This window comes from Phacochoerus africanus, chromosome 4, assembly GCF_016906955.1.
Source record: "Phacochoerus africanus isolate WHEZ1 chromosome 4, ROS_Pafr_v1, whole genome shotgun sequence".
NCBI lineage: Eukaryota > Metazoa > Chordata > Mammalia > Artiodactyla > Suidae > Phacochoerus > Phacochoerus africanus.
Genome location: NC_062547.1, coordinates 2,601,225 through 2,621,420, shown reverse-complemented (window position 1 = coordinate 2,621,420; position 20,196 = coordinate 2,601,225). Strand labels below are relative to the sequence as shown.

Sequence of the window (20,196 nt, the reverse complement as noted above, 5' to 3'; positions counted from 1 at the left end):
GAGCCGCAGGGACACGCTGCATCCTGAAAAGGGACCCGCCTGTCCTCCTCCAGGCCAAGGCAGCCCTGCTAGGACTCTAAAACGTAACCTTCCCTGAGGAGGGGGCGGGGGGGCAGGGCAGCTCCACAGTGTGACCCCCCCCCCCCCCCCCCGCTTGCTGAGTCCTTCTCGGAGGTGATGCACCATCTCTGAGCCAAGGGCGTCAACCCGATCCGGCCCCGTCTTCCAGAATGGTCACTCTGAGCCCACGTCTTCACATGTAAGGGAAGCCCTGCTCTTGGAAGCGTTCTTGAGACTGTCACCTGAATAAGGGGCCTGAAAGGACCCCTGGCGATGCTTGGGGCCAGGCCAGCCCCTCCCGCAGCTCACAGGGAGCAGGGAGGTCCCGCACTGTGACCGGGGGAGGGCGGTGGGGGCTGGGCTGCTGGATGCTGGGGCGACCCTTGACCCTGGGGAGCAAAGCACATCCGTCTAATCCACCCCAGCTATGGGCACTTCCTGGGCACCCAGCCACGGGCCCCCACTCTCCCTGTGACAGAGCAGCAATCTGGAGACAGGAAAGGCCAGGCAATGGGGGTCCTGACCCAACACTGCTCACACGGCAGGTGGGGAGGTGGCGGCAGGAGGAAACCGGCAGCAATGCCAGGACGACAGGGACAGGCGGCTGGGGGCGGGTGGGGCGGGCAGCACAGCAGCTGGAGGAAAGATGTGCTCATTAATCCTGCCTCCCGGGTAACTGAGACGGAGCCAGGAGAAGTCACCTCTGCACAGGGAGGGCCACACCTCGCCAATTAACAGCAAGGAGCACTGACGCGGAAGCCACGGGAACTATTAATTGGATGAGCTTTAAAAAAAAAAAAAGCCCAGGAAACATCCACGTACAACCCCTGTGCCACCTGTGAAATCGTCTTATCGGTTTGTTTGGGTTTTTGTTGTCTTTTTTTTTTTTTTTTTTTTTGCTATTTCTTGGGCCGCTCCTGTGGCATATGGAGGTTCCCAGGCTAGGGGTCAAATTGGAGCTGTGGCCACCGGCCTACACCAGAGCCACAGCAACGCGGGATCCGAGCCGCGTCTGCGACCTACACCACAGCTCACGGCAACGCCAGATCCCCAACCCACGGAGCGAGGCAGGGATCGAACCTGCGTCCTCATGGATGCTAGTCAGATTCATTTCCGCTGAGCCAGGACAGATCATTTCTGTAGAAACGTTTCCGTTTACCTGCCTGCCGCCACCTTCCCTTCTGGTGGTGGCAGCACCTGTCTCTGCCTTTGGGGCCACTCGACCCCACTCTTGGAAGTCAGGGGGCCGGCCCCACCCCTGTCCCGCAGTGGACATGGAACGTTCTCTCTCCTGGCTGCAGGGGCGGGCTGGGGACACCCGTTCGACCAAGGCTGAGGCTGGCACATTTGGCAAAACGACTGAGAAAATGAAGTTCTCTCCAGCCTTCAGGATGGCGGGCAAAAAAGTCACAGAAGCCCAGAGCTACAGAGGAAAGGCAGCTTGGGAGCCAAGGGGAGGAGAAAAACATCACACACACACCCACACACACCCACACACACACACCCACACACACACACACACCCACACACACCCGGCCACCGTGACCCCTGGGATCCCTGCTCAGCTACGACTATGCCTGGGCTTGTCAGGACCTAAGCTGAGGCATGATTTTAACTTTCCCCTTAAACCAGAGTCTGAGTTGGCATTTTTATTCCATGACAGGAAGGACCCCTGGCTCATGCGCTCTCTGCAAAGGACTTCCAGGAGGCTAGACTCTGTTCCCTTAAATTTCATTGTCCTATAGTCGATAAGGGAGCTGTGTTAGTGTGAAAACATGTAGCAGTCAGTCCAGATTCATCATCCCCCTTCCCTTGGCTCATCTGAAGTTGTGAGGCTTTATGTCACATCACCGGGATGGTGTCACCCTGTCCTCACCAAGGGTCACCACACGATCAGCCCGAAGAGAGTAAATAGAGTCGTTCCCTCCAGACGGTCTGGGAACGGACCCCCCTCCAGGATTTCCTTCCATCCCACCCTCCTCCCCCAAGTCTACTGCTGGAAAACAAACAAAACCAGAAAATTCAGACACGCGCCGAAACAGAAATAAAATCTCCCACCATCCCACAAAAGAAAGAAAATGTGTGTGCACACCTGGGCAGACACGGAAACAGGTTCCGAACTCCCGCCGCTGCTGAGGGGGCCTGGGAGTGGCAGCAGCCCCGGGCCAGTGAGCACACTTCATACCCGGCTCTTGGGCTCTAGGTACCACTCTATTCTCAAACACACCTTACAGAAATGGGCTCCTTACAGAAATGGCTGATCCCAGGGCTGAGGCAGGAAAAGAACCAGAGGAGCGTGGAATCCTTTGTCGAGCAGAAGGAAAGAGAGTGCTCAAAAAAGGACGGGGGTGTGTCCACAGGACAAAGAGGCCCTTCTGCAGGGGCTCCCACCGACCTGAAGCGAGACAACGTGAACGGAGCATCACCTGTTGTAGAAACAGAAACTAGAAACTCACAAAACCACACTGCTGTAAATAAATGCCTAAATAAACAAGAAGAAAAAAAAAAAAAGGCTTTTCCTGATAACAGAAAGCCAACTCATTAGTGGGAGAAACAAGGCTGGGAGTCACAAATCTCCGTCTAGCAATTAATTGTTTAATTCAGGCAAGAAATACCCAGGCTGCTAAAACTCGCATCCGTTTTGTCACATGAAGTTTATTACATATGTGTTGGAATCTTCAGAAGAAAGCAAGAGGAGGATGGGACGAGGGTTTTCTAAATAGTCGAAAGCTCTCACAGCACACTAACTACGAAAGGAGGCAGAAACTACGGCGAAACACCTGGCAGATTTCACCTGATCAGGTGGCCAAGGTCAATATCACCCTAAAAGGCGAGTCGGCTGACAGGACGCGTGGCCGGGAACACACCTGTCTCCGCGAGTCCTGGCAAGAGCCACATCCTGCCTGTCACTATCGGAAACACCGGGCAAACCCAAACTGGGGACAGTCTCCAAAATGACCGCCCTGCAGGCTTCAGGAGAGTCCCCTTGGGAGAACCGAGAGAAAGACTGATGAACCCTCCCGGATGAAAGGGCTCCCACAGGGTCCCAAACGGACCCTTTTACTCCCAGGGCCATTACGGGGACAATGGGTGAAGCTCCGACGTGGTCCCCGAGGGACCGGGAGATGGGAAGTCTGTGCACTCTTCTTGCGACTCTTCCGTAAGGGTGAAATGGAAAGAGTCATGCACAATTAAAAAAAAAAAAAAGAAAGAAAGAAATTAGTACTCGCCTGACACACAGACCCCAAAGCTTACCAGAGTAAGAATTTATCCCCTGCCAAGATACATTTTTTTACAGCCCCACCCTGTGGCATACGGAAGTTCCCAGGCTAGGGGTCCTATCGGAGCTGCCACTGCCACCCTACACCACAGCCATGGCAACACGGGATCTGAGCCACATCTGGGACCTATGCTGCAGCTTGTGACAACGCCGGATCCTTCACCCATGGAGCGCGGCCAGGGATGGGACCCACATCCGCACAGAGACAATGTTAGGTCCTTAAGCTGCGGAGCCACAGGAGAGTGCCTTCCCTTTTTTTGAAAAGAGGGCTGTGCTTTCTGGCCCTGGAGAGACAGATTAAAAGGGTTGACAGAGGTCAGAGAGAAAGGAGAATATAAAACAACACAGCACCCCCTTCCACACCTGCAGCATCTCATTTCTTCTGAGACACGCCTGGAAAATCCATACCTATTGCCTGCAGATCTCCCGGGCATGTGTATTTGGAGGAGCTTCCCTACAAAATCTGGGATTTGAGATTTGGGATTCACCCACGTAGGCTGAGTGTCTCCCCATCACTGGTAACAATTAGGGGACAGGGTGCTCCTCCCTTCAAGCACATCACTGCCACCTGCTGGACACCTGTTGTAATAAATCTCCAAGCCTGCATTTACAGCCAGTGAAACAGCGCCCCCTGAGGTTGTGCAATGCAGTTAGAGCAATGGGGAGTTCACTGCACTGCAAATGCTTCTGCGTGGTTCTGTGCCACGAGCAAAATTATTTAAGTCCGCATCACACTTAAGGCACTTCTCCTACAGCATGTGTGTTATAACACGAACTGGAGATACGACAGCAGAACAGTCAGCGGCAGCACCCCCAAAGACCTCACACCCTGCTGTGAGCGCCAGCAGGGAACCTCCCAGAGGCCTGTCCCCTGACTGTGGCGTCAGGGAAACCACCAAGGACTTGGACCCAGGGCTGACGGTGGACGGTGAGCGGAGGTGGGCCGGGTGAGAGAGGGAGGGGAAGGAACAGTGGCCCCAAACCGTAATCTCCTTAAGGTTAAAACTCCTCATTTGAAAATGAAACAGCAGCTACTAACAAAATTAAGACCAAATGATAAAAATGTACTCTACAGGAGTTCCCGTCGTGGCGCAGTGGTTGGCGAATCCGACTGGGAACCATGAGGTTGCGGGTTCGGTCCCTGTGCTTGCTCAGTGGGTTAACGATCCCGCGTTGCCGTGAGCTGTGGTGTAGGTTGCAGACACGGCTCGGATCCCGCGTTGCTGAGGCTCTGGCGTAGGCTGGTGGCTACGGCTCTGATTCGACCCCTAGCCTGGGAACCTCCATATGCCTCGGGAGCGGCCCAAGAAATAGCAACAACAACAACAACAACAACAAAAAAGACAAAAGACAAAAAAAAAGTCCTCTACAAAATTGCCGCAGAAATCAAATGAGACCTACGTGAAGGCCTGTGAGCAAATTGGTGACGTTGCTCTCTGTCAAGTATCATTTCTTTTTTCTTTTTCCTTTTTTTTTTTTTTTTTTGCCTTTTCAAGGGTCGATCCCGCGGCATATGGAGGTTCCCAGGCTAGGGGTCTAATCGGAGCTGTAGCCGCCGGCCTGCGCCACAGCCACAGCAACATGGGATCCGAGCCATGTCTGCGACCCACACCCCAGCTCACGGCAACGCCGCCGGATCCTTAACCCACAGAGCGAGGCCAGGGATCAAACCCGAAACCTCATGGTTCCTAGTCGGATTCGTTTACCGCTGAGCTACGACGGGAACTTCAAGTATCATTTCTTAGAGACAAAGCCAGACAGGGCCTGAGGAGGGGGAGGAGGATGACAGTGATGATGGGGGCGTGGCCAAAGGATAATGAGACGGTGGTGGGGGCGTGGCCAGAAGATGATGACGAGGCGGGGGCGTGGCCAGACGATAGTGAGGCCAGGGGTGTGGTCACATGATAATGACGAGGATGGTGAGGATGGCGACGAGGCCAGGTGAGAGGCTGGGGGTGTGGTGAGATGACGATGGTGAGAATGGAGGCGTGGCCAGATGGCGATGACGGTAGGGGTGTGGCCGGCATTTATTGAGCGTTTCCTAGAGGCCAGGCGCTGCAGTCAGTGCATCATTTAACTATCTGCAGAGCTCTACGAATGATCACTCTTTAGAGATTCGCAAGGAAGCTCCGAGAGGGTACCTCTGAGCCTCAGGGGACTCAGGCCACATTGAGGGTTGCGTTTTGCAACCCCAGGCTGTGTTGACACTTCGGCCGGAATACACTCTACCCACAGCAGGAGGGGGAATCCCACCTACCCCCCCAATAGAATCAGATAGAATCTGGGAAAGAGGAAGGGCCCACGATGCGCCCCCCGCCCCCACATGGGCCAGTCCCAAGGGCACAAGGTGCAGAAAGCTGGGGCCAGCTCCTTCACCAAGCACTGTCCTCTCACTAGGGATGGCCATCCTCTCTAGGGCCCTTGGCCTCACCAGTAACACATTCTGGAGTCCTGAGACGGCCAAACCCACCGCTCCTCAGGTGGGAGCTAGGGTGCTAGGCACACAGGTGAATGCCCCCTCACCTGACCCACCATGTTCCTGGGCTGTGGGAATGCATTTGGGTGTTTTTCACTTATTTCCTCATGCTTCTTCATATTTTCAAAGAATCCCATGTTGAGCAGGTTATGTCTTTTGTAATGAAAAAAAAATTTAGGGGAACACATAAATTTAACACGGCTTGCAGAGAGCTGTTCAAAAGAGCGCTATTCCAAAGTCAGCCTGCAGGGGGCGGCACCTCCAACCGCAGGGCCTGGGGGCTGATCTGAAAGCCTCCCGAAGCAATTAAACACCAGCCTCAGGCAAGGCCCCAGAAAGCAGCGCAAGCCGCCTCCCGCCTGCGCAGCTGTGAGCGGGCCTGGCCACGGGCGCTGGGGATCCCTGGGAGGATGGGGCGCCAGTGGCTGGGACAGAGCTGTCGGGCCACACCAAGGGGGCCGTAGACCCAGAAACTCCGAGGTGCTTCTCCAAGAGGGCAGGGCCAGGATCTGGGCGATGCAACCTCGTCGACCCTCTATCTGCCTCCTTCTGCCACAAGTGCCTGTCATCTGAGGGGCGGCCTCTGCCTGAACGCCCTGGAGGCCGGACAATGATGCAGGCTCCTGGTAGGAGCTGCGCTGGAAGTGAGCCCGGCAGTGCCGGCCTGTGGCCTCGGGCAGGTCACTCACCCCTTCGGGGCACGGCTCACTTGGAGACCAGCAGGTGTCTGCGAGGGGGGCTGGAGGGGCGTGAAAAGATGGTGGGGACAGCGTTTGCTGGGTGACTGTGAGTCCTGACGGAGAGGATAATGGGGTGGGGGGCAGCCCTGTTCCAGGTTCCTCACTAAGCCCCTGCATCTGCCCGACGCAGCAGCGCTGGGGAGGACGGCAGGTGCTTCCGCTGGACTTTCGAGAAAAAAAAACCGGCCACTAGAGGGCGGTGGCCGGACCCTGACGTCTGACTTGGGAAGCAGGACAGGACAACTGGTTTGAAGCCTACAGGCTCCACATGCGGTGCCCCCCGCGGGGGCGGAGGCCCCGGAGGTTGAGGGGTTTTGGTGCTGGGTGCTCAGAGTCCGCACAGGGGGTCTCAGGGGCTGAATTCACCACACAGAACTGGCACTGCAGAAAGTACCCCCCAGGCCCCAACACACCTGGTCACCCTCCATCCCGAGGCTGTCCCAAGAGGCAGGTGAGGTGGCCACGACTGTCACCTGGATTAGATGAGGGAGTCTGAGGTCACCCCTATGAGAAACGGGGTGAGATGTTGGCCTGGTTGAGGCGGGAGGGGGTGAGGGGAGGGGGAAACGGAGCCCAGAGGACTCGCCAAGGTTGGGAGCCTGGAGCTGCCCTGCCCAGAGACACAGGGGGATTTTTCTTGTGTTCTGTGTTTCTGATGCTCTGGTATCAGGGGTCCTGCTGGCACAGGAGGGGCTGCCCTGCCGCAGAGAGCTGATTCCCTGCAATGGAAAAGGATCCCGCCATGAGCACAGCTTCAAACGGGAGCCCACCATGCAGAGTCCTCCTGGACCCCTCAGCTCTCAGCTCCCATGCTCAGGGGCTCCCACCCTGTCCTGACCCCCAGGGTCAAGTCCCAGACAACCAGGCAGCCCCAGCCACGGCCGTGACTCAACCTGCTTCCTGCCCTCGAAAACCACAGGAAAGTGTCCTGCACACACCCCCGCCTTTGCCTCCCCCACGTGGCCAGCCCCCTCCTCCTGGGGTCTTCCCACTGACAGCCTCACCAGGGTTGGTCTCACCAGGCCTCACTAGTAGAAAAACCTAAGTTTTAACAGACGGGCTTAGGAGCAGATGCCCAGCATGTGGGAACACAGCGGCCCTCGGGATTCATCCAAAATGAGCCGATAAAACTTCCATCTGTGTCAGCGAAGGGCTGAGGTCTCTGCGCCATCACCCAGGACGCCGGCCCTGTGCCTGCAGTGGTCCAGGCCCCATAGCCCCCGGGGTCTCAGACGCTGCCCAAATGCCACTTAAGCGTTTGGGGCAAACCCTTCTCCCTGCATCCCTTTCAAATCCCAATTGAAGGGCATTTTAACCTGACTTCACATTTTTTGGAGGAGGTCAAAGGGCAAAAAACTCGGTCAAACAGCCAAAGTTACAATGTCCGAAGGGCGGACAACTCTAGAAAAAAAATACAATGCAGGTGTTTCCACGGAGGACGGTCTGGCGCCCAGGCCCTGTACACAGTTGGCCCCTGTCACCTCTGTGGAGGGGTCTCAGGCATCAAAGAACTAAAATTAAAAGTCTCTGCACCCTGGACACTTCTTTCCCAGAGGTGGGGGGGCTATCTCCCAGGCATCATGCCCTGGAACATGAGACGTGCTCTTCCGTTGGAGGGGCCCGGGGAATGGGCCGGGGGGACAGCCGCCTTGTCCCTGTCCTCTCAGACTCGGCCTCGCACCCTGGCCCAGCAGCTGTTATGCAGAGACCCTGAGGGTCCTGAGGCGGACGGGCACTCCGGTCCTCCGCACTGGCCCCGGGGGGCTGCGCCTGGGCATGCGGCCCTCGTGGTCCTGCACCTCCCCCTTCCGTACAGGTCCCCTGGGGAGGGCAGGGCTGGGACTCCCCCTCGGGAGGCGCTGGTGGAGACTGAAACTCTTCTCTTTCACATCCTCAGTGAGCCCAGGTATGGCGACAGCCGTGGCCCTTTAATGATCGTGGCGGAGCTGACGGCCAAGAGCAGCCACGGGCAGAGCTGAGCAGGGGCACCCTGCCCTGCCCCAACCCGGTCACTGCCTGAACCCAGAGAGCACCATGGCCAAGGCTGCTCCACACATGGGCATGAACCCACAGACGCGGGCGTCTTTGTCTCCCGATGGCTCCCCCTCAGGACCTAAAGCCCACAGGACAGGCCGTTTCTGGTCACCTCTGGGCTTGGTGTCCCAGACACTGAGGGAGCCTGGCAAGTGCTGCACACAGGAAGGGACACCTGTGCCAGCAGGTGGGGGTGGGCCTGCAGTGTGGCTGCAATGCCGGGGGCCTTGGCTAAGCAGCTCACAGTGGCCACCTGGAACCCGAAGCCACAGATCACGAGCAGTTATGGGAAGCTGAGTACCCGTGACAGTCAGGGTCTCGGGCCCAGGCCTACTGGGGTCCCAGCACCTGTTGGCTGGGCTGAGTTAAAGGAGGCAGACCCCCAGAGCCCCCTGATGGGTGAGGCCCACAGCCAGGTGGCTGGTGGTGGTGGTGGATGTCCAGAGCCTGGGCACCCGCACTTCAGCTCTGCCCATCGTCCCCCACTTTCAGGCCCTTTGCAACCTCACTCCCCCGTAACTGACCCTGCCCTCTGCTGAGAGACACACGTGCCTCCTCTCAGAGCAAATGACACCACTCCACGGCCCATGCCTCCCCTGGGAACACCATGTTTTCACAAGACGAATCTGAACCCAAAAGACAGCATCACAGAACATGGGATCTGCCAACGCGAAATCCGGGCTGGCAAGTCTTCATTCTCCAACCGATTTTTGCCTCCCTGTTTCAGCGGCCCTGGAAGGGTGCAGGCTGGTGCCGCCCCCAGGGGGCGCATCTGGCCGCTGCTGAAAAATCCCAGCCTCACGCCCGGGCCCCAAATTCTCTCCCCAAGACATGCCCCAGCTATTCGAAGGTGCCTGTACACAAGGTCCCTAGCTTGTTGCTCACTTCGGGAGCAGCAACGTGAAAAGCAGCCAAGAGCCTAGTAATAAGTTTCCAGTGGAACAGGTGGCAACTCCACCCTAAGAATGACTGTCCCCTGCGGAAGCAGGCGCGCGTCTCTGGGCGGATCTGAGGCTACATCGAAGGCAGGGTCCAGGCCGGGCCACCCCGCCAACGGAAAACACCAGGGGGAACAGAAATACACACTCGTATGTGTGAAACTGGACACATGGCGCGAGAGGCAAGGAAAGTCACGGAAACATAAACACCGAGCAAGAGACTGTCAGAGCCTCTTCCCTTGACCGCCTGGGTGGAGACCCCGTCTGTTCTCCCAGGTCCACCCTCCTCCACGGGGAGACCCTGACTGCCAGGCCTGCATCAGGGGGCTCCCTGATTGGCTGGCTCTGGCGGGGCTCAGCCAATGGGAGTGCAGGAGGAAGAGCGGCGGGGTTCTCCTTCTCCGAGGGAATTCCTTTGTGACAGCGGCCGCCAGGCTGCCTCCTCCTGGCCTCGCCCTCCCTGCTTCCAGGAAGTCCGTCTCCTCTCCCTGCTGTCGCCCATTAAAGACTCCTCATCATCGGCCCCGAAGGTGGATTCGGCTTCTACCCAACTGCCGCCAACACTCTCCCAACCCCACTGCAGGGGGCACCTGAGAAACCCGCGCCTTGGCCAGGGGGACTGGGCCCCGCGCTGGGGCCCCTGTGCGCAGAAAGCACCTGGTCCCATGCTCTATCGGAGTGCCTGGGACGGTGGGCATCTAGAGCCACCGCCCTAGCCCTGCCCATCGGGGTAGCGGGGGAGGGGCGAGCCCCGCGCACCTGGTGGATCTCGTGCCAGCCGTTCTCATCCTTGCAGCTCACGGCCGCGTGCTCGTGGAGCAGCAGCTCACAGCAGCAGGGGTCGCCCCCGACGACAGCAGTGTGATACAGCGGCGTCAGGCCGTAACTGTCCTTGTAATCGGGGGACGCTCCCAGCTCCAGGAGGGTCTGAAAAAAAACACCAAACGTTGTGCCACCTGGTGCCAGGCATGCACACGAGCTTACACGACTGGCAGACCCGGAGGCCTTCTGTACACGTGGCGCTCCGGCACTGCCTCCTTCTGCCCTGCTGGACCAAGGGAGAACATTACGGGGACGGCAACATTTGCAGGAAAAAGGTGTATTATTTTGCACGTAAAAGTACAGTGTAAGCCATCACGTGTGCATCCTGAAGGTGGGGAAACGAGCAAGCCTCATCCCCAACACAGATTTCCGCGGGAGCCAGCTGGTGAGCGCCGCTGCCAAGAGGTTGAGAAATCCATGACTTTACAGAGAAGTACCACCTTGGGGGCCACTGCCACAGCACCGGGTCCCCTCCCTTCCTCACCAGGGCCCTGGCAGAAAGCGGGTTTGGGGCATGCGCCCTGCTGTGCGGTGCTCCACGGGTACAGAGACAGGGCAGGAAGGGCACACTGGAGTTGGGTGGGCGGGGGAAGGTGGGGTGGGGGTGGGGTCCACGCCGGAGCCTCCGCTCCCAGTGTTCCGGGCGGCAGCGGCAGAGATGAGCCCAGGGGCCCGTGGAGGGAGGTGGGTTTCAGCTGCACATACATCCCCTTGGCAGAGACAGAGGGAAGACGACCTCACGTGAACCAGATTCTAAGAGCGACTACAGCAAGGAGAGGGAGGGGGACAAGACGGCGCGTTCAAGCTCCCTTTGGAACCGGATCTGGGGCGCCCTCAGGTGGCCGCTGTGGGTGGGGAAGGGGGACAGGGCAGACGCAGGGATAGGACGAGGAGACATCACTGTGTGAGGCAGGGCCCGTGTGTACCTTCAGAGCCATCAGGTTCCTGGCTCGGGCGGCTTTGTGCAGCGCTGTCATGCCATCTTTGGCTCGGAAGTCCAGGTGGGCCCCGCCGTTTCTGAGGGCTTTGATCACCTCCACGGGGTCGTCCAGCTGTGCGGCCAAGGTCAGGGGAGTCTCTAGGAGACCAAATGCACGCATGTTAGAAGCAGCTCTTGGGGAAAAGCAACCAGGTCCCATCAACCCCCCCGGCACACACACACACACACACACTTAGCCAAGTTCAAACGTTCCAAATTGAGCTTGACAACTGACCCCCAGGGCATCAGGGCTCCCAGCCACCTGCTGACCGCAATTAGCATGGCTCTGGCAACCCTAGTGATGATGGCAGTGATGTGGGGACGGAGCCAGGGCTCAACGTCATCGCCTCTGGGCTCTGAGTCCAAGACGCCACCCCTGCTGCCGCTGCCCTGAGCACACAGCATCCTGCAGCCCCAGCCAACACTCCCTGCAGGAGGAGGATGTGTCAAGGTTGCCACTACAGAACAGAAAGGCAGACGCCTGCCTCACCTCATTTCATTTCACGACACCTGTGGGTACCTTGGTAGATGCCAGAGGTTGAGCTGCTGGAGTGTAACATAAACAAGACCCAGAGTCACGCCCCGTAGGGATCTCTCCACCTGGGCGAGCAGGGACCCCGGGCAGTCACTGTGATGGGCTGGGGCCGGCGCAAGGCAGGACCCACTGAGGAGGTGGAGCAGACGCCCAGGGGGTGGGGACAAGGCACCGACGGCCCTGGACCCGTCTGCAGGTGGCTGTCGGTCTCGCCCTCAGACACCTCCGCTCTCCCTCAGCTGCCCTCGCACGCCCGCCATCCCCGTCGAGCAGAGCGTGTTACTCTGATGTGGCTCGTTGGAGAGGCTCTTAGAGCACAGAGACAGGAAGGAGCATCACGACCCAGAAACGCGAATAGCGAATGCCGAGTGGTTCTGTCTTCAAGCACATTGCGCGAGTGAGAGAACTGGGGTGTCTTTCCTGGGGCCAAGTTCCCTCTGACCACCCATGGCGGTCACCCCACCTTCCCTCCCCAGAAAAGGCAACTTCATTACGAATTTAGATGACTCCCATCCATTTTTAATTCCTACATTTATTTATCCATACATGGGCATGGCTCGAGCGCTTTTAAAATTTGCTCTTGGAATCCCTCGGTGCCTTGACTTTCGTGGTGAGATGTGGGGCTTTAGCTGCTCCTGGTAACGGGTCTGGAGTAGGCAGACCCCCCGGGAGTCTGTGTAAGATGCAGTTTGGTTTGTTTTGGTTTTGCTTTTGCTTTTTAGGGCCATGCGCGCGGCACATGGAAGTTCCCAAGCCAGGAGTCCAATCGGAGCTACAGCCACCGGCCTACACCACAGCCACAGCAACGCAGGATCTGAGCCACATCTCTGACCTACACCCCAGCTCACGGCAATGCCAGATCCTTAACCCACTTAATGAGGCCAGGGATCGAACCTGCAAACTTATGGTTCCCAGTCGAATCCATTTCTGCTGCGCCACAACAGGAACTCCCTGTGTAAGACGCAGTTTATAGTTCTCTCCCTAGAGAAATGAAACGGGGCTCACGAGTGCCTCTGCCGCACTCTGCAGGGTGCCTGCCAGAGCCACGTTCTCATGCAAGGAGGTTAGAAATTCGGAGTTTTCTGGGACAACTAAGGGACCACGGTATGAACGTGGACATGCCTCAGGCAGAAGACAAAGGCCAGGAAAGTGTGACACAGGATGGGTTGTTTGGGAGGCAAGGCCAGCGGGGAACACGGGCAGAGACGTGAGATGGGGCAGACGAGAAGCAAACCCAGAGAGAGCCTCTTGCCCAGGGGAGACGGGGTGGGGCCTGGGTCCTGGCATGGAAGGGACACTGCAGGAGGGTGGTGGGTGAGGGAGACCCGAGGAGGGCGTCAAGGATGGGGGCCGTCAGGAGCTGCCAGCCACCACCCTCCAACGTCAAGTTCTTCCAGCAGCTCCTGGAGTTTGATGTCAGCGCACATTGGGGCTGATGGCTTCTCGGGCAAGGTCAGCCTTCCAAACGATTCTAGTTTTTCTTTCTGATCTGGCCATCTGCACGTGGCCAGTGAAAAAGCAAGGGGTCCAAAGTGTTTACGCAGCACTATTTTCATACCCTGACGACCTCAGCATCACCGTACAATGAGAACGCGGTCTCAGAGGTGGCGGGGCACGGCGCAGTTGGGTATCATAGACCCTCAGGCCGGCTCTGGCCACGTGAGCAGGTGGACGGGCTGCGTCTCATGAACGAGGCAGGACCGCCACCCCTTGGACATCCGGGGGCACTGAGTGACAGGTGTTGCTTCTGGAAGGTTCCAGAGGCCCTCTTCCAACAACAGACAGCCTTACTACGTCAGACCCAGCCAGGATCCACCCTGACAAGGTCAGAAGAACCCCCGGCTTGGAGCTCAGGTTCAGGAAGAGGGCGTCCAATGAGACCCCATGTGGGGGGCTGGGACCGCACCCAGAAGATGCCCCTCAGGCAGCTGCACACCGGTGTCCGGGTGGGGCCGCCCCGTCTGCGCAGCCGGGTACCGTGCGATCCCTCCAACGCGCGCTGCAAAGTGACCAGCACCGGCACCGGGGCGCCTTGAAAATCCTTCTCTGCTTTTGCATTTCGAAATTTCTTCAGTTTTTTAAAAAATACACAAGCACAACCTCAAGCGTGGACCAGTCCCTCTCATCTTTGCAGAGGACTTTGAAGACCGAATTCCCTTTGACCTGGGAACTGCCTGGAGGCGCTCTGGCTCCGGGAGTGACCAGGACGCACTTTGAAAAGAAGGCTTTCGGGTGGGAGGATGGGAGGTCCCTAGAAGCGCGGCAGGAGGGCACTCGCGACGTGGCTTCAGGTCTGTCCTCTTGGAGGAGGCAGGAGGGCAGGTGGCAGGAGGCTATGCGGGGGTGGGACAGCGGCCACCCCCTGCAGCTGGGAGTGTGCGCCAGCCCAGGTCCGAGAAAGACCGGGGGAGCCACAGAGACAGCGCAGCCCAACTCCGCTACCAGAAGGCTGGGTGACCTCCAGCACGACCCCATGTGACGTTCTTTCTTAGCAAGAGCCGGTGCACCGAGCATGCAGGCCGGGTGAGATAATTAAGCACCTGCAGACCTCCTCAGCGCTCTGCCCTATGCTGGGGAGCGTGGCTGTTCCGGGGGAGAAGGGGGCAAGCCTCCCTAAGCTATTACCAGACAGACGGACCCTCAGATAGACAGAGTGATGGGGAAGTAGACATGAGAGCGGACGGGAGGGAGGGAGAGGGTGGATAGGAGGACAGACAGACAGAGATTCGAACCTACGCGCAGACAGAGATTAGTTAAACAGAAGGGATTTTACCATTTGAGCTCAAGCTTGAACAAGGCAGCACACACCGTGCACTCTGTTTATCTCAGTAAATAATTAACCCGCAACTGAATATAAAGCCCATCCCTGCATTACTCCTAATTGAGAGATGACCCCCTCCCACCCCCTGCACCTGTCCGGCTCACCCCAGACCCAGCTGGGAAGGGCCTGGCTCTGGGGCTGGAACCTTCCTTCGAGTTCCAGTCTGGGCTCAGCTCTTGCAGAAGCCCTGAACCCCATGCGGTGCGGCTTCCCCAGTCTGAGCCCTGGCTCAGCCCACAGAAGGCCGTGACTTTAAACAGACGTCGCCTGAGGGGGCAAAGGACCCACGGTGACAGCACAGGTAGAATCATTGCTTCAGCTTCATCTGGAAATAGAGCCCCCATGAGACACCCGAGAGGCCAGTGTCACTGCAGAATCGGGGCTCCTGTCTTCACTCACATAAACACACCCTCACAGTCCATCGGATTCAAATACGCAGCTCTAAAACACGACATCCAAAATGCAGGGCTCTGGACAGCGACCCAGGAAACTTTTCAGACCGGGAAGGTCAGCAAAAGCCATTTGTCCTTGTTTTGTTTTGTTTTGAATAGGGCTGCACCCGCGGCATATGGAGGGTCCCAGGGTAGAGTATGAGTCAGAGCTGTAGCTGCCGGCCTGCACCACAGCTCACAGCAATGCTGGATCCTTAACCCACTGAAGCAAGGACAGGAATTGAACCTGCGTCCTCATGGATACTAGTCAGATTGGTTTCCCCGAGCCACGACGGAAACTCCAGCAAAAGCCATTTGTGACCGGACTTGCTAAACCCTCCAGTGACCTCAGCCAAACCTCAAAATTCCCAGGGTCCAGTGAGAAGAAACGGGGGTTTGGGGATTTTTCTTCCTCATGACCCAGAACCGTGCTTCTCAGACTTCGGCCCCTGTGACTCAGGCACGGAGCTGCTTAATGCACAGGGTGCTCGGGCTCCATTCCCAGAAGGGCTGAGGCCCTGCTCTGCTAAGAGTGACCCCGGAGGTCCGAGGGGCTCGCTTTGCTGGAAGACACTGCCTCGAAACCTTGACGGCACAGTGACACCCCGCGGCCCCACCCTCAGACACCCATTTCATGGGTGTGGAGCGTGACCCCAGGATTAGCGTTGTGACAACGTCCCTGAGCGGTGTTTAACACGCAGCCGAGTTTGAGAACCACTGCTCTAACCACCCGCTAATTCAAATGCATTCTGTGGATGGCGGCACGTGGTTAGAAATACAAAATCGGGAGTGTCCGTTGAGGCTCCGTGGGTTAAGGACCTGATGTGGTCTCTGTGAGGATGGGGGTTGGATCCCTGGCTTCGCTCAGTGGATTAAGGATCTGGCATTGCCACAAGCTACAGCGGAGGCCGTGGATGCAGCTCAGATCTGGTGAGGCCGGGCTGTGACAGCGGTGTAGGCCGGCAGCTCCAGCTCCGATTCGACCCCTAGCCTGGGAACCTCCATATGCCGCAGGTGCGGCCCTAAAAAGGAAAAAAGAAAGAAAGACATGCAAAATCTTGGCCCCAGCACAAGAGCGACAGAATCAAGGTGGACAGTCTCACGAGATGCTCAGGTAACTTACAGACAGCGAGTCCCAACACGGGGACCTAAGGCGCTGTGCTTCCACTTTATCAGGTGTCTGATTGGTAACAAGTGAACCAAGAAAAATGGTGATGCGTCCCCCCCCCCCGCCCCCCCGAGGGTCTGTCTCTTTATTTACAAGTCCGTAGGACCACAGGGAAACAAAGAGTCTTTTAAACAAGTGGTGCTGGGTCAACCGGACTTCCACATAAGCTCAAATCCTCATGACATTGGCTTAGGCGCTATTTTTTACATATGAAACCCAAAACGCAAGCGACAAAAGAAAAAATAGAGAGATGTTATCGAAATTTAAAACTCTTCCGCATCAAAATATACCGTCAAGAAAGCACAAAGAGGAGTTCCTATCAGGGCGCAGCAGTAACGAACACAGCTAGGACCCACGAGGTGGGCGTCGGATCCCTGGCCTCGCTCCGTGGGTTAAGGATCTGGTGTGGCCATGAGCTGCGGTGTAGGTCGCGGATGCGGCTCGGATCCCGCGTGGCTGTGGCTGTGGTGGAGGGCAGCACCTATAGCTCAGATTCATCTCCTAGCCTGGGAACTTCCATATGCCTCGGGTGTGGTCCTGAAAAAAAAAAAAAAAAAGACGTCTTTGTATCAAGGAATGCACCCCAAAGGCCAGAAGCCCCCAGACATCTCCGGAGCCGCTGGCTCCTCGGCCCTCGGGCTGACCCCACAGCAGTGGGTCACTTGTGCATCTCGGACCCCCTGCAGATGGATGTTCTCAGGGTCCCAGGTCTGTGTTCCCCAAGGTGCTGCTATTTCTGGAGAGTTTCCCATCAGGACTCCCTCAGGGGCTATGACAGGACAGCAGGCTGTGGACCAAAGGGCACCATCAATGGACAGGGACCTGGCGTCGGAGAAACCCACTAATTGGGCCATGTGGGAGCTGGGCAGGGCTCCCCAGGAACCTGGCTGTGGGGACCTCTCAGCCTGGATGACAAACATCAGCCCAGAAATGAATGGCAAAGCTGGATCTTATAAATGAAGCCCAGACTCATCGCAGATGCAAAAGCGGCCCAGTCAATGCATATTCTCTTTCCGGCTTCTCATCACGACGCTTCAAGGGCTGAAAGATGTCTCTTGCTTTATTACAGCCCTGCTTCTGGCCCACCTGGGCTGCTTTCAAGTGTAGGAAGACTGTGCAAAATAAAAGCCCTAAGTTTTGTTTGAGTCGTTAGTTTCGCTTTTTTTTCCCGGGCTTGAAATTCCACCCGTCTTGTCCCAGAGGTTCCGACCAGAACAGGAGACAAGGCGAGACCCCAGGGGTAAGTCTGTTTCTTTCTGCCACTTTCATCATCGCCCAATGAAGTTTCCATCGGGACAGTACCAGGCAGGCGGCTGGAGTAACAGGGGCTGCTTTGTTTTCATTGACAGGTCATTCCTCTTGGATTTAATTATCTCCTGTGCAACCCTCCATCCAGAAGTGTCGCCATGTCCCACGCAGGTCCTGGAGCCTCACTGGGAGGCCGGAGAACCGTGCACGTGGCCTGGGCATAAGCCCCCTGGCACGTCCTAGGCTCAGGAAGGAAACCGCATATTCAACTCTCTGCTCTGGATGCAAAGCCTGGTTTCCAGCCAGATTCTGCGGCTCACAGGGTAGCTTTTGAGAAAGTCACAGAAGTCAGCCTGGGCCTCTGAGACACAAACACATCCTGCGGTTGTCAGAGCCGCTGAGACAACGGCGCAGCATCTGGAGTCGGGGGGGGGGCAGCTCTGCCAAGGATACTCTGCACCAGCCCCGGTCACGGCCACGACCCACCAGTCACAGCACGTGTGAAGGGAGCCTACTGCCAGCCTCCACGTCCTGGGGTCCGAGGGCAAGCCAGCCAGCCTCTGCCTCCTCCCTCGAGGTCCCCTGGCATCCGACCTCCACTCTTAGAGCCCCCGGCGCCTCCAGGGACACTGGCCCCGCAGAGGACCTGCCTCGTGGAGCACAAGGACAGAGCCAGATGGGCCTCCACGCCCTGGCCACATCGTCGGCCCCAGTAGGTCCTTGTTTAGCCTCAGGTATCACTATTAAGTGCCCCTGTCACTCCTTGGGGGACTGCTCTAAGGTCCAGCATGTCTGGGACCAAGGGCTTCTTGGACGTGGACCCTCCGCACAAAAACCAAGGTCATCCCGGGAAAACTGGGACAAGCCGGTCACAGGACTGACTGTCCCCACAGCAACGCCCTGTCCTCCCTCTGGGTCCACGAGAAGAAAACAGGTCCTGAGTTTCCATTGTGCCGCTGACAGAGGAACATTCTGGAGACTCTCCCACGGCTGACTGCTGGCACGCGTGGGTCATGCGCTTCACCTAACACTCACGTGTCCCCAGCCTGTGGCTGCTGTCCCCGTGGAGTGGACACAGGCCAGAAGGGAGGTGCGCCTTTCCCCTCCGACGTCAGGCGCCGCCTCTCCACCAAGCCTGGGTCCCTGCCAACATTTTCTCTGTGTCCCGCAGGGTCGCCCCCCTGCCCCTCAACCAGAGCCGTTGGCTTCTCCCCCGAGCTGGGGACATGAGTGAAAATTCTCAAGACGCGGCGAGTGACGCCGGGGGGCTGGGATGCCCTCGGCCTCTGGTTCAGAACGTTCCCCCTTCACAGCACCCCTTTAGCCTCTGGCTCGTTGTGCAGATATTTTTTTTAGTCTTAAAAAAAGCCACTGAGAGCTCCCCTTGTGGCACAATGGAAACAAATCTGACTAGTGTCCATGAGGATGCGGATTCGATCCCTGGCCTCACTCAGTGGGTTGAAGATTCAGTGTTGCCTTGGCCGTGGTGTAGGCCAGCAACTGCAGCTCTGACTTGACCCCTACCCTGGGAATTTCTATAAGCTGTGGGTGCAGCCCTTTAAAACAGAAAAAAAAAAAGCAAAACAAATAAAAAAACAACCCAATGTGCCTGATCACTGTCAATTTTGTCCACCCCAAAGCGTGGACACAGATGTTTCTAACTGCTTTATGCATCATTGTCAAAGCTTGGAAGCCACTGAGATCCCCTTCAGTAGGTGGATGGATAAATAAAGCATGGTTCATCCAGGCAATGGAATATTACTCAGCACTGAAAAGGAGCTATCAAGCTATGAAAAGACAGGGAGGAAACATCAATGCACACGAGGGAGTGAAAGAAGCCCACACGAGCAGGCCACACACTGTGTGATTCCAACCACCTGGTGTTCTGGGAAAAGCAAAACCATGGACACGGCAAAAAGAACCGCGGTTGCCAGGATTGCGGGGCGGCGGGATGAAGAGACAAGCACGGGTTTTACGGCAGTGAAACTCCTACAATGCTGCTGTCATGGTGCATCCGGGTCCTGACACACGGTCTTAAAGCTCAGCCGCCAGGCAGCCCGAATGGTAAAGTGGATGTCTGTCAATAATATAACAAGGTATCAGAGTTCCCCTGTGTCACGGTGGGTTAAGAACCCGACTGCAAGGGCTCGGATTGCTGCAGAGGTACGGGTTCAATCCCCAGCTCAGTGCAGTGGGTTAAAAGGGTCCAGCAGTGCTGCAGCTGCGGCTCCGATTCCATCCCGGGCCCTGGAACTTCCATTAAAAAAAAAAAAAAAAAAAAGTATCACTTCTGATTCATTCGTGTAAGAACAGCCATGTTAATGCAACATGTTACAACCGGAGAGCCCGGGGTGGGGGTTATGGGGCCCCCATCCTGTTCTTTCTCCTGAATTTTCTATAAACCTAAAACCGTTCTAAAAAATAACGCCTACTAATATCAAAGCATGGGAGCGAGAGTGAGAGAAAGCTGTGTCTCACACAGAGTATTAGCTACAAGAAGCAAAACCGAAGAAGAAAACTACCACTTGGCAACCACCAAGGGCGAGCTGGTCAGTAATTCTGTTTTAAATGTGGCAACTGAAAATAAACCCTGATTCCTCATGTAGCTGCCCAGACCGAAACCCGAACCCAAACCCCCCCCAACCCCTCTGTTTGCCCCCTGTT

The 20,196-nt window shown here is 57.0% G+C and overlaps 1 protein-coding gene across 7 annotated transcripts in view; it reads right to left on the bottom strand.

Annotated features, from left to right (window-relative positions):
* SHANK2 (SH3 and multiple ankyrin repeat domains 2) overlaps nt 1-20,196 on the bottom strand; it is a 517,908-nt gene that overhangs the window by 391,816 nt on the left and 105,896 nt on the right. For all 7 annotated transcript variants that reach the window (XM_047775007.1, XM_047775012.1, XM_047775005.1 and 4 more), the window contains 2 exons: nt 11,277-11,428; nt 10,288-10,455 (listed from right to left, as the gene is read on the bottom strand). In XM_047775007.1, the coding sequence (XP_047630963.1) occupies nt 10,288-10,455; nt 11,277-11,428 (320 nt within the window). The remainder of the gene's footprint in view (nt 1-10,287; nt 10,456-11,276; nt 11,429-20,196) is intronic.